At 45.8% G+C, this 14,670-nt stretch overlaps 1 protein-coding gene across 1 annotated transcript in view; it reads left to right on the top strand.

The window, feature by feature from the left end:
- Nucleotides 1-14,670, top strand: part of cd276 (CD276 molecule) — a 201,351-nt gene that overhangs the window by 154,002 nt on the left and 32,679 nt on the right. The window contains exon 7 of the mRNA XM_079497831.1: nt 13,946-13,984. Coding sequence (XP_079353957.1) covers nt 13,946-13,968 — 23 coding nt within the window. The 3' untranslated portion in view covers nt 13,969-13,984. The remainder of the gene's footprint in view (nt 1-13,945; nt 13,985-14,670) is intronic.

Consider the following 14,670-nt stretch of genomic DNA (forward strand, 5'->3'; position numbering starts at 1 on the left):
TTAATGGGGCCCGGTGGGCCACATGCGGCCCCCACCTTCCCCTGCTTAATGGGGCCCGGTGGGCCACATGCGGCCCCCACCTTCCCCTACTTAATGGGGCCCGGTGGGCCACATGCGGCCCCCACCTTCCCCTACTTAATGGGGCCCGGTGGGCCACATGCGGCCCCCACCTTCCCCTACTTAATGGGGCCCGGTGGGCCACATGCGGCCCCCACCTTCCCCTACTTAATGGGGCCCGGTGGGCCACATGCGGCCCCCACCTTCCCCTACTTAATGGGGCCCGGTGGGCCACATGCGGCCCCCACCTTCCCCTACTTAATGGGGCCCGGTGGGCCACATGCGGCCCCCACCTTCCCCTACCTAATGGGGCCCGGTGGGCCACATGCGGCCCCCACCTTCCCCTACCTAAAGGGGCCCGGTGGGCCACATGCGGCCCCCACCTTCCCCTACTTAAAGGGGCCCGGTGGGCCACATGCGGCCCCCACCTTCCCCTACTTAATGGGGCCCGGTGGGCCACATGCGGCCCCCACCTTCCCCTACTTAATGGGGCCCGGTGGGCCACATGCGGCCCCCACCTTCCCCTACTTAATGGGGCCCGGTGGGCCACATGCGGCCCCCACCTTCCCCTACTTACTGGGGCCCGGTGGGCCACATGCGGCCCCCACCTTCCCCTACTTACTGGGGCCCGGTGGGCCACATGCGGCCCCCACCTTCCCCTACTTAATGGGGCCCGGTGGGCCACATGCGGCCCCCACCTTCCCCTACTTAATGCGGCCCGCAGGTTAATATCTGAACTTTGATGTTATTGATTTCAGCTAATTACTAGTACAATGTTATTGTATTAAGGCTAGTTCATAAAGTTAACATACCTATGCATTTTTTTTACTTTTCAGGATTCCAATGAAAAAATAGCACAAAATAAATCAGGATTTCAATTGAAATTGAAACAGCAAAAAATAGCTGATCTACAACCTCAAAATGCGTCGCACTGCGACGCGTTTTGAGCTTGTAGATCGGCTATTTTTGCTACGAGTGTGGAAATATAGTGGCCCTCTGGAGTGAGGGTGGAAAAATATAGTGGCCCTCTGGAGTGAGTGTGGAAATATAGTGGCCCTCTGGAGTGAGTGTGGAAGTACAGTGGCCCTCTGGAGTGAGTGTGGAAATACAGTGGCCCTCTGGAGTGAGTGTGGAAATATAGTGGCCCTCTGGAGTTAGTGTGTAAATATAGTGGCCCTCTGGAGTGAGTGTGGAAATATAGTGGCCCTCTGGAGTGAGTGTGGAAATATAGTGGCCCTCTGGAGTGAGTGTGGAAATACAGTGGCCCTCTGGAGTGAGTGTGGAAATATAGTGGCCCTCTGGAGTGAGTGTGGAAATATAGTGGCCCTCTGGAGTGAGTGTGGAAATACAGTGGCCCTCTGGAGTGAGTGTGGAAATACAGTGGCCCTCTGGAGTGAGTGTGGAAATATAGTGGCCCTCTGGAGTGAGTGTGGAAATATAGTGGCCCTCTGGAGTGAGTGTGGAAATACAGTGGCCCTCTGGAGTGAGTGTGGAAATACAGTGGCCCTCTGGAGTGAGTGTGGAAATATAGTGGCCCTCTGGAGTGAGTGTGGAAATATAGTGGCCCTCTGGAGTGAGTGTGGAAATATAGTGGCCCTCTGGAGTGAGTGTGGAAATATAGTGGCCCTCTACACACATGTGTACACTCTCAGGACCATAATGGTCCACCCGGCACAATGCAGCTCAACACCGCTTAGCCCAGGGTTCACAGTGTGTTACACATTGATTTAGCCCAGGGTTCACAGTGTGTTACACATTGATTTAGCCCAGGGTTCACAGTGTGTTACACATTGATTTAGCCCAGGGTTCACAGTGTGTTACACATTGATTTAGCCCAGGGTTCACAGTGTGTTACACATTGATTTAGCCCAGGGTTCACCATGTGTTACACATTGATTTCACGGCGGTAACTAACCCGACTAAACAGCAGCATTATGCACAGATTACTACACTCGTTTCAGGGCAGAGGTGAGGAGGTGATGAGAGATGGGGGGGAAAAACACATCCTTGTATTGTTGACTGTGTGGGTGGGAGGGTGGGGGCGGCGTGTGGGTGGGTGGGAGGGTGGGGGCGTGTGGGTGGGTGGGGGGGGGGGGGGGGGGGGGGGGTGGGGTGGGGGGGGGGGGGTGGTCATACTTATTTTCATGCGTTTTCTGCGATGTGTTTTCTGCGTGTGTGTGTGTACAGTATAGGTCGCCTCTCTGTGGGCATCATAATGTGCTTCCATGCAGCAGTGATATCCTTTCTGTGCGTGTGTGCGTGCGTGCGTGCGCGCGTGCGTGCGTGCGTGCGTGCATGTTTGTGTGTGTGTGTGCATGCACTGGGGGGCCGAGGTCGCTGCTGGCTCTGACAGCTCCGAGCCAATGATGAGTTTGAGGCCTGGTTATAAAACGCTGTGTGTTTGCAGCTCTCTGCTCTACAAGGCGAAGGAGGGGGAGGGGGGGGGGGGGGGTTGTCGTCCACCTTCCAGACGTATGAGTTCATGCAGGTCCCATGCATTTATCAGCGCTTATTGTCCCAATGAGGGTGTGCTTTGGAAGGGGAAGGCACACCGTGCTACCGGACAGCTCATTAAGATAACACACACACATGCCCCCGCTCTCATCATCTGGAGGTTTATTAAAGTGGGCCTCATTTGGGCTCCTTTGTCTGCCTGGGGAACCTCTGCCTTTGTGGACGCAATGCAGCCAGATGGCAAAACAAAGCTGGCTGTCTGGGGGAGACTTTAGAGAAGGTACAGGGCCAATAACTCAACTTCACCCAGGCTCACCGCCCACACCTGCACCCACACTGTGGCATGCACCCACACCGTGCATCTGGAAGGAACCAGGTGTATTGGGGGCAGTGGTGGAGAGTGCTCTGGATTAATACATTTTGACCTGAGATCAGATTCTAAAAATTTATTTTAAATCCTGACAGTTTGAGCTATGAGCTTGTAGATCTGCTATTTTTCAATAGCTAAAGCATAACATAATGCTAACACCAAAAGGGGTTCCCGCCCAAAATGGGTTAATACATTAAGGATGGGAACGCATCTGTGTCACCTTATAGCTTAGTTTTAACTGTATCCATTATTTTAAACTTTAGCTGTTAGAAAAAGAGCAGATATACAAGCTCATATGATCTATGAGATCTGCTATTTTTGAAAAGTTGTGAAAATGTGTCCAATTCTTTGAATATATATTTTTTCACAGCAAACATTTTAACTCATATCTTTGCTTCTGGGGGGTCCCTGGAACAACATATTTTCAGATGGGGGTCGGCTGCCAAATATATATATAATTTCTGGGGTCCTTGACATGAAATCGTTTGAGAACCACTTATATAGACACAGATTTTTCCAGAAAACTGTTTCAGCAAAATCTGGTCTCAGTGAACCCATTTTGGGCGGGAACACCTTTTGGTGTTAGCATTATGTTATGCTTTAGCTATTGAAAAATAGCAGATCTACAAGCTCATAGCGCGCCACCGAGTGGCGCGCTATGAGCTTGTAGGTCTGCTATTTTTGAAAAATCAAAGAACGACTGACATAGAAACATAGCTTTTTCAGAAAACTGTCATTTTCAAACAGACATTTTTAGAATCTGATCTCAGGTCAAAATGGGTTAAATGCCTAAATTGTAAATGGTATGGTAACTAAGTACTGTACTTAAAGTAACATTTGGGGATATACTCCACTACATCCCAGGGGCAAACATTGCACATTTTGGCCCCACTTCGAGTATTTGAAACCTTTAGTTAGGAGATACTGTAGATTTAATGTGCCACATCGCAACACATAGTGAGCTTGTTAGATGTGTAATTTTTGAAAAGGTTGAAAACAGACTTACTAATGAAAGTATACGTTGATGCCGATGCTTTTGCACTTTTACTCTGGTAAAATTCTGAATGCATGTACTTTTACTTAAAACACATATTTCTACATTGTGGTATTGCTACTTTTACTTTGAATTACGACGTACAGTACTTCTTTCTATCGCTATAGCTGGGTGTGGATATGGCTGACCTCCGGTCTCTGTTTCGAGCCCAGTCTCTGGGTGTGGATATGGCTGACCTCCGGTCTCTGTTTCAAGCCCAGTCTATAGCTGGGTGTGGATATGGCTGACCTCCGGTCTCTGTTTCCAGCCCAGTCTCTGGGTGTGGGATGGCTGACCTCCGGTCTCTGTTTCGAGCCCAGTCTCTGGGTGTGGATATGGCTGACCTCCGGTCTCTGTTTCAAGCCCAGTCTATAGCTGGGTGTGGATATGGCTGACCTCCGGTCTCTGTTTCCAGCCCAGTCTCTGGGTGTGGATATGGCTGACCTCCGGTCTCTGTTTCCAGCCCAGTCTCTGGGTGTGGATATGGCTGACCTCCGGTCTCTGTTTCCAGCCCAGTCTCTGGGTGTGGATATGGCTGACCTCCGGTCTCTGTTTCCAGCCCAGTCTCTGGGTGTGGATATGGCTGACCTCCGGTCTCTGTTTCCAGCCCAGTCTCTGGGTGTGGATATGGCTGACCTCCGGTCTCTGTTTCGAGCCCAGTCTATAGCTGGGTGTGGATATGGCTGACCTCCGGTCTCTGTTTCGAGCCCAGTCTCTGGGTGTGGATATGGCTGACCTCCGGTCTCTGTTTCCAGCCCAGTCTCTGGGTGTGGATATGGCTGACCTCCGGTCTCTGTTTCGAGCCCAGTCTCTGGGTGTGGATATGGCTGACCTCCGGTCTCTGTTTCCAGCCCAGTCTCTGGGTGTGGATATGGCTGACCTCCGGTCTCTGTTTCCAGCCCAGTCTCTGGGTGTGGATATGGCTGACCTCCGGTCTCTGTTTCCAGCCCAGTCTCTGGGTGTGGGATGGCTGACCTCCGGTCTCTGTTTCCAGCCCAGTCTCTGGGTGTGGGATGGCTGACCTCCGGTCTCTGTTTCCAGCCCAGTCTCTGGGTGTGGATATGGCTGACCTCCGGTCTCTGTTTCCAGCCCAGTCTCTGGGTGTGGATATGGCTGACCTCCGGTCTCTGTTTCCAGCCCAGTCTCTGGGTGTGGATATGGCTGACCTCCGGTCTCTGTTTCGAGCCCAGTCTCTCTGAAACATTGATGAGACATTACACATTAGAGAAGGAGAGTCATTCTCTCGGCCGCCTCTCAGAGACATTCTTTCACCTCTCGGCTTATTAACCCATTTAGGCCTGATGTCGAAATTTAAAAAATGTCAGTTTTCTGAAATACCTCATGTTTCTGTATCAGTGGTGCATAATATTTCATGTCAAGGACCCCCAAAATGGTATGTAATTGGCCGCCGACCCCCATCTGAAAATATGTAGGCCTAGTTCCAGGGAGCCCCCAGAAGCAAAGATTTGAGTTAAAAACGTTCGCTCTGAAAGAATATATATTCAAAGATTTGTGCCACATTTTCACGATTTTTCAAAAAATAGCAGACCTACAAGTTCATAGCGCGGCACTTGGTGCCGCGCTATGAACTTGTAGATCTGCTATTTTTCAACAGCTAAAGCATGACATAATGCTTGAAACCCCAAAAGGGGTTCCCGCCCAAAATGGGTTAAAATCGCATGGTATTAACTTTGCCGTTCACAGAGAGGCTAAATAATTGAATCAGACCGAAGACGGAGTCAAATGAATAACTCTAATGACATTAACGCTTGAGGGAGAGCCATTTGGAGAGCTGTGAAGGGTATAGAGCCACCGTGGCCGAGCCGGCTCCCTGAATCTATACAGTAGCTCTCTGCTTGCTAATAGCAAGAATTAATTCAGCCGATGATGAGGAGCACATATTCCTGTACAAGCAAAATATCATATCGCTCAACATCGCAAAATAAAAAGGAAGACCCACAGATATCATCGTTCTGTTTCAATTCACTGGTGCAGTATAGGACATGCAGAGGAATCCTATTGCAACACCTAATAACGTGTTTATAATTACATTAGAATTCAAATGAGAAAAGGCCACGCATTAAGAATTAATCGTCTTTTATGAGTTTTTGGTGTCGAGTTTATTGAAGACAGGCCCATTACAGAGCCCCCCCCCCCCCCCCCCCCCCCCTCCGCCAAAGGGGTTAACGACTTAACCAATTAAGACCTGCGCCTGATTTTACAGAATGCCTTCTAAAGCAGTAGTTCTCAAAATGCTTCATGCCGAGGACCCCCAAAGTGATCCCCTTTGATCTGTAGGACCCCCAAAGTGATCCCCTTTGATCTGTAGGACCCCCAAAGTGATCCCCTTTGATCTGTAGGACCCCCAAAGTGATCCCCTTTGATCTGCTTCATTGTATTGATGCTCTCTCCTGAAAATTAAAGAGCTGGAGAGACCCCTGGGAGACCCCTGTTACTGAACAATCTATAGCAATGATTACTACTAGAATAGACCCCTGTTACTGAACAATCTATAGAAATGATTACTACTAGAATAGACCCCTGTTACTGAACAATCTATAGCAATGATTACTACTAGAATAGACCCCTGTTACTGAACAATCTATAGAAATGATTACTACTAGAATAGACCCCTGTTACTGAACAATCTATAGCAATGATTACTACTAGAATAGACCCCTGTTACTGAACAATCTATAGGGAGACCCCTGTTACTGAACAATCTATAGCAATGATTACTACTAGAATAGACCCCTGTTACTGAACAATCTATAGCAATGATTACTACTAGAATAGACCCCTGTTACTGAACAATCTATAGCAATGATTACTACTAGAATAGACCCCTGTTACTGAACAATCTATAGCAATGATTACTACTAGAATAGACCCGTTACTGAACAATCTATAGCAATGATTACTACTAGAATAGATCCCTGTTACTGAACAATCTATAGCAATGATTACTACTAGAATAGACCCCTGTTACTGAACAATCTATAGCAATGATTACTACTAGAATAGATCCCTGTTACTGAACAATCTATAGCAATGATTACTACTAGAATAGATCCCTGTTACTGAACAATCTATAGCAATGATTACTACTAGAATATATCCCTGTTACTGAACAATCTATAGCAATGATTACTACTAGAATAGATCCCTGTTACTGAACAATCTATAGCAATGATTACTACTAGAATAGACCCCTGTTACTGAACAATCTATAGCAATGATTACTACTAGAATAGATCCCTGTTACTGAACAATCTATAGCAATGATTACTACTAGAATAGACCCGTTACTGAACAATCTATAGCAATGATTACTACTAGAATAGACCCCTGTTACTGAACAATCTATAGCAATGATTACTACTAGAATAGACCCCTGTTACTGAACAATCTATAGCAATGATTACTACTAGAATAGACCCCTGTTACTGAACAATCTATAGCAATGATTACTACTAGAATAGACCCCTGTTACTGAACAATCTATAGCAATGATTACTACTAGAATAGATCCCTGTTACTGAACAATCTATAGCAATGATTACTACTAGAATAGACCCCTGTTACTGAACAATCTATAGCAATGATTACTACTAGAATAGACCCCTGTTACTGAACAATCTATAGCAATGATTACTACTAGAATAGACCCCTGTTACTGAACAATCTATAGCAATGATTACTACTAGAATAGACCCCTGTTACTGAACAATCTATAGCAATGATTACTACTAGAATAGACCCCTGTTACTGAACAATCTATAGCAATGATTACTACTAGAATAGACCCCTGTTACTGAACAATCTATAGCAATGATTACTACTAGAATAGACCCGTTACTGAACAATCTATAGCAATGATTACTACTAGAATAGACCCCTGTTACTGAACAATCTATAGCAATGATTACTACTAGAATAGACCCCTGTTACTGAACAATCTATAGCAATGATTACTACTAGAATAGATCCCTGTTACTGAACAATCTATAGCAATGATTACTACTAGAATAGACCCCTGTTACTGAACAATCTATAGCAATGATTACTACTAGAATACGGTGTAGTGCTTTAACCTTTTAACCAAATGTGTTTTGTATTTAACCTAAAAAGATCACTTACCGGGGCTGCAAATTAAGTTACATAAATGGGAGTAGAAATTTATAAATTATTGAAAAAAGGAACATACTCCAGTCAAGTAAAGGTACCTAAAGGTTATACTGAAGTAACAGTCCTTGAGCAAATGTATAGTATTTAGTTTACTTTTCACTACCTCGCACCCACCATCTTTCTCTGTATTTATCTGACATTATTGTGTGTAAGCTTTATTCTCATCTGGCGACGTGAGAGCCATTATGTTATGCTTTAGCTATTGAAAAATAGCAGATCTACAAGCTCGTAGCGCGCCACCGAGTGGCGCGCTACGAGCTTGTAGGTCTGCTATTTTTGAAAAATCGAAGAACGACTGACATAGAAACATAGCTTTTTCAGAAAATGGTCAGGATGTAGAAGACATTTATAGAATCTGATCTCAGGTCAAAATGGCGACGTGGTATAAAAAGTCAAAAGGCTAGACTGTGAAGTAAGGTGAGACAGATTAAGGAAGCTCAACAGAGTTTACAAGCTTTAGTGAAGTAAATGTGAATATTCCTCTTTCTAAAAATCCAATGTGAAAATTGGTCAATGTCATAAGAACGGGAGGTGCGCTCATCAGGGACGGATTAACCCTCACGAGGGCCCCTGGGCCGGTACGTTTTGCAGGGCCCCCATAGCACGCGTGCGCGCGACATTTTCGTAATTTTTCGTGTTTTTATCATCTTTTTTACCTTCATTTAACTAAATCAATGGCCAATGAAGGGCCCCAGGAGCCCTTTTCAGGGCGTCAAATCTATTACCGCGCAGTCCAGTTTCTCTGAAGGGCCCCTGAGAGCCAAGGGCCCCTGGACCACGGCCCCACTGGCCCAATGGCTAATTTGTCCCTGGCGCTCATGATCACGGCAGCAGAGCCTGTTTGTCCATGGCTGCACGTCGCACACCTGCAGCCCATCAAGTATAATTTATGCTTTGTGCGTGTTGAGTGCTGCACGCAGCATTCTGGTGTAGCACCCATCGAGAGACTTCTGCAGGGTTGGCTTCAGGGTCCAGCATTCACTTAAGGATGGAATAGGGGTCTTGTAATAATAATAATGTCAAGAACTAAGGATGTCATGAAGTAAAGTAACTAACTAAGGATGTCAAAGATGTATAGCGAAGTATCAAGTACCTTGACTTAAGTAAAGTCACTTTCCCCCGACGTCCCCAATGTGGCGAGCGATGCTGTTTTCCGTGTCACGAAGCCACGGAGGCGGCCAGGGAGAAGAAGAGGGGGAGGGGGGGGACAGCTCAGGGAGAATATTACAAAGCTCTTATCACATGCGTCATGGTGGCTGTGTGTACTCCACCCATGAAGCCTGTAATTACATCCCTGTAGAGCATCTCTCTCCCTCTCCTCACACACGCTTTGCCCTATTATTCCTGCACCAGCTCACCAGGCCCACAACGGCCAATTTGTGGGAGAACCTTCTCCTTCCCCTGTTCCCTTCCTTCAAAGCGCTCCTCTCCGTCGCCCTGCCATTTGGGCAGGAGAGAAACACCTCCAGAGCCATCAAGGCATGAGGTTGTCAGTGGTGGAAAGTAACTAAATACATTTAACACATTTTGGGCGGGAACCCCTTTTGGTGTTAGCATTATGTTATGCTTTAGCTATTGAAAAATAGCAGATCTACAAGCTCATAGCGCGCCACCGAGTGGCGCGCTACGAGCTTGTAGGTCTGCTATTTTTTGAAAAATCGAAGAACCACTGACATAGAAACATAGCTTTTTCAGAAAACTGTCAGGATGTAGAAGACATTTTTTGAATCTGATCTCAGGTGAAAATGGGTTAATCTGTACTTTTAATTTGAGAATTTGATACTGTACAGTAACTATAGCAAATAGGCATAGTGTCTATTTTACGTCACGATGGTGTACGATGATAAGATCGCCCCTCACTTCACACGGGTGAGATTTTTTTTTTATTTTAATCGAGAATTTGCATTTCTTGATACTGTATACTGTATACTTCTACTTTGCTACTGTACATCACAGAGGCAAATCTTGTAGTACTATTGTTTTTATTTTTGTTTTACTCCAACCACATTCGCTTGAGAGCTTTAGTCACAAAATGACTTTGTAGATTTGGAAAGCGTGACATTAAAATTACTCCCTTTTGTACAATATTTGTACTTGTAACAGAGCATTTTCTACGTTGCGTGGCACTGTGATAAATCTCCTTCCACCCCTGTGTGTTATGAGGTGTACGCAGTGAGCTGTGTGTGTGTGTGTGTGTGTGTGTGTGTGTGTGTGTGTGTGTGTGTGTGTGTGTGTGTGTGTGTGTGTTATGAGGTGTACGCAGTGAGCTGTGTGCCCGACATTGTTTCGGGAGGGTTCAGCTGATCCTCGTCAGAGCAGAAACAGCGTCTCTCTTTAAATCACCAGGAATAATGAGCGGTGTCACGGCTAATAAAAAGCGGTCATAGCGTAACCCGGGTGCTAACAAACACCCGCCCGCACATCACCACAGGACCCTGACCGCTTCTGGGCCGTTGACCCACAGCTCGGCAAATGGGGTCAGACGTTACCCAGGCACGACTGACCCCATTTAGTCAAAGCTTCGGGCCATTTGAGTATTTGATTGCACCAAGTATAAGGATGTTTAGATGAGGTGGACTCAGGGGTAACAGGTACGGCCGCCGCCCCTTTTCCATCTCGCCCCACTACTCTAACGTAGCTGTAAATAACAGGTACGGCCGCCCCTTTTCCATCTCGCCCCACTACTCTAACGTAGCTGTAAATAACAGGTACGGCCGCCCCTTTTCCATCTCACCCCACTACTCTAACGTAGCTGTAAATAACAGCCACATCTCGCCACCACTACTCTAACGTAGCTGTAAATAGCAAACATAATTCATTATTATATAAAAGGCATTATCATATTAATGTATAATTGTTGAGTTCACTCTGTATATCCATGGACATAATAGCATGATGATGCAATTACAAAACGTGATTGAACGTCTATCGATGGATAGGCGTTCAATAAATCGTATATATGATCACTATATATACACATAGATCATAAAGGTCTAATCTTAACCCTAATACCAACCTCAATATTTTACTAATTGTTTTTTTTTTAAACATAAAACCACCATTTTCCTTTTTGTCTATTCCTGAAATTCCACTATACTTTATTATGGTAGACACGCACACGCACACGCACACGCACACGCACACACACACACACACACACACACACACACACACACACACACACACACACACACACACACACACACACACACACACACACACACACACACGTCCTTTGTCTTCCCAGGGCGAGCGCTCCTTGGTTCCACATGAGCACTCTGTGGCTGTGACTAATTAAATCAAGCGCCGTGTGCCCTCTGCTACCTGTTCGCCGTGGCAAGGTTGGCGCACGGGAAACGGCGCAGAGGAGAGGAGACGAGAGACCAAAGAGAAGGACACTAGCGAGGAGAGGAGAGCGGAGTGGAGGGGATGCGGGGTGTGGAGTGCATTGTTAACGTAGCCAGGCCAGTGAGGCCACCATCACGCTCCACTCAGATTAGTGCTGCATGATTCTTGCTAAAATGTGAATCTCTGATTTTCCTTCATCACAATAATTGAGATCACGATTCTCACACAAATCAAAAAATGTTCCATAACTCTCTGAGTTACAGACCCATAAGGGTCCATTTTGGATCAATTATCATTTAGCTGGGTCCCCCCTGGAACTCCTTCAAGTACCCCTGGGGGTCCCCGGACCCCACTTTGGGAACCATTGATGTATGTTGTACTGTAAATGGGCCTGGACCTGAAAAGTATTTGTACCGTATGGGCCTGGACCTGAAAAGTATTTGTACTGTATGGGCCTGGACCTGAAAAGTATTTGTACTGTATGGGCCTGGACCTGAAAAGTATTTGTACTGTATGGGCCTGGACCTGAAAAGTATTTGTACTGTATGGGCCTGGACCTGAAAAGTATTTGTACTGTATGGGCCTCGACCTGAAAAGTATTTGTACTGTATGGGCCTGGACCTGAAAAGTATTTGTACTGTATGGGCCTGGACCTGAAAAGTATTTGTACTGTATGGGCCTGGACCTGAAAAGTATTTGTACTGTATGGGCCTCGACCAGAAAAGTATTTGTACTGTATGGGCCTGGACCTGAAAAGTATTTGTACCGTATGGGCCTGGACCTGAAAAGTATTTGTACCGTATGGGCCTGGACCTGAAAAGTATTTGTACTGTATGGGCCTGGACCTGAAAAGTATTTGTACCGTATGGGCCTGGACCTGAAAAGTATTTGTACCGTATGGGCCTGGACCTGAAAAGTATTTGTACCGTATGGGCCTGGACCTGAAAAGTATTTGTACCGTATGGGCCTGGACCTGAAAAGTATTTGTACTGTATGGGCCTGGACCTGAAAAGTATTTGTACTGTATGTGCCTCGACCTGAAAAGTATTTGTACTGTATGGGCCTGGACCTGAAAAGTCAGTAGAGTATCTGCGTGCTAGCCTGGCTAATAAGCCAGACTCAAATCACACTGTCGTGTGGTATTTGAGTCTGGAGATGCTGTGTATGGATCTTGTTTCCCGGGGGGCGGGTTCAAACATTTTCTCTTTGACGCAATTGGTCAGAGCTACTGTCAGTCAAAGGTCTCAAGCATTGAACGTCACTGTACCAAAGCCCGCCCATATTGCATACCGTGTCCCGATTGGCCACACCAGTTCTCTGGTGTAGGAAATGGGCGTACAATTGAGCCTCTCCAGACCGTAATCCGCCAGCAGGCAATAATTTTTTTGCCAACGGCTGATTCGGTCTGGCTTATTAGCCAGGCTATCTGCCTATCATTGTGGTGGGCCAGTCAAATAGTTTTATATTAGCTTAGTAGTTTCTTAATGTATTGTTCTTATTAGTCTCTTTTAGTCTGTACTGGTTAGCTTTTTAGACTCTCTCTGAGCCTCCCTGGTAGTAGGTTTTTGGTATTACGGATGTCATATGTTTGTCTTGTTATGTCCTGTATTTGTTGTTACTGCCAGAGCTGTGTAACATTTATTTGCCTCTTCTCTTGGCCAGTGCACACTTGTAAAAGAGACTTTGGTCTCAATGTGATTTTACTGGTTAAATAAAGGTAAAAAATAAAAAATTAAAATCCGCGAAAATATCCGGGCCGAATTTTTTGTCTCAGTCCAGCCCTGCTACTTTTATGTATTCAGAATGTCTTCATGCATCGTTGCTGTCAGGCAGAATTAAACCAGCGTCTCGACAAGCTCGAAACACGGCACGAAGCCACGCGTTTAGAGCTGGTCGATCTGCTACTTTTTGCTGTTTTTGAATTTTCATCTTGAAAACACCAATCAGATGGAGTGAACATGTGACTGATAGGGTGACCAGATGTCCCTCTTTGCGTGGGACAGTCCCTCATTTCCAAGACTTTTCAGGCGTTCCACAAATTGAGACCCTGTCCCACATTGTGACTGGCAGGCAAATACCCTAATAGTTTAGTCCCCTAATAGTTGGCCTTCTGTTGTAAAGCTCTCTCATTGTCTGTTCCTGCAAGTTGTTTTTAAGCCTGTTAAAATAGCATAAAAATAAAGCATGATTTTAAAACAAAATGTGAGACACCAGAGGAGTTTATACCCAATAAGCCTATGGTCGAATATGACATCAAGGCATTTAATATAGCACTCAAATAGCACTCAAGTAGTAAGTTGCTAACCCGGTACTCCAGTATCGCTTGTGTGGGACAAGTGTCCCACTTGTCCCACACAAGCGATACTTCTGTCCCTCAAATGAACAGTTTGGATCTGGTCACCTTAGTGACTGATCACCTGATCAGGAGTTGGTGCTGCGTTGAGTTGATCTATATTCATCTCATGAATTCCTCTCAATCTGTTTTTTTCTTTCAGCCATGACACCGCTGAAGAGCTAAGACCAACGGAATACAGGTGAGCATTGTTGCACATGTTGTATCAACATACTGGACACACTGTATGTAGGCCTATAGAGCGTCGCAAATAATTACAAAGAAGAAAAACAACAAAAAAAGTGTTGTAACCTGCCGTTTTTTTCTTCTTTCTAATTATTTGTTTGGTCCAAAATATTGTTTGTGTTGTCATGAGTTGTCACGACTCGAGTTGGCTTTGTCCGCGGCGTAACCGTCTTTAAATAAATACTTTAAGAAATGTCTAAGAGAATAATGCATTGGGTTTAATTTCCTGGTCCAGGGTAGGAGGCGGGACTGCGACGCTCTATACTGGGATGTTCTATGCACCCACCATGCACACACCAAACCTTATGCAGCCTGCTAGTGCTAGTTCTCTAAGTGGGATCCAGGGACCCCCAGTGGTCCTTGAGGGGGTCCCCAGCTAAATGAGTTATATAAGAGGTTTGTGCCTGCCAGAAAGGCCCATCATTCCACCAGAGCTGGACAGTGTTTAAGGCAGTACTGTGTGTGGACATGTTTCAGTCTGGTGCCTTTTACAATGGGAACCTTTATTGTTGCTTCTCGTCAGTCTGCCAGCTGGCTCCTCTGTGTTAGAACGATAACACCACAGTCTATTTAACATCACAGGCCTTCTCTCTGCATCACTGAACACTGCAGACATGTAGTATGTAACGGTTTATGTAACAC

The sequence above is a fragment of the Electrona antarctica genome, assembly GCF_951216825.1.
Source record: "Electrona antarctica genome assembly, chromosome: 3".
Taxonomy (NCBI): domain Eukaryota; kingdom Metazoa; phylum Chordata; class Actinopteri; order Myctophiformes; family Myctophidae; genus Electrona; species Electrona antarctica.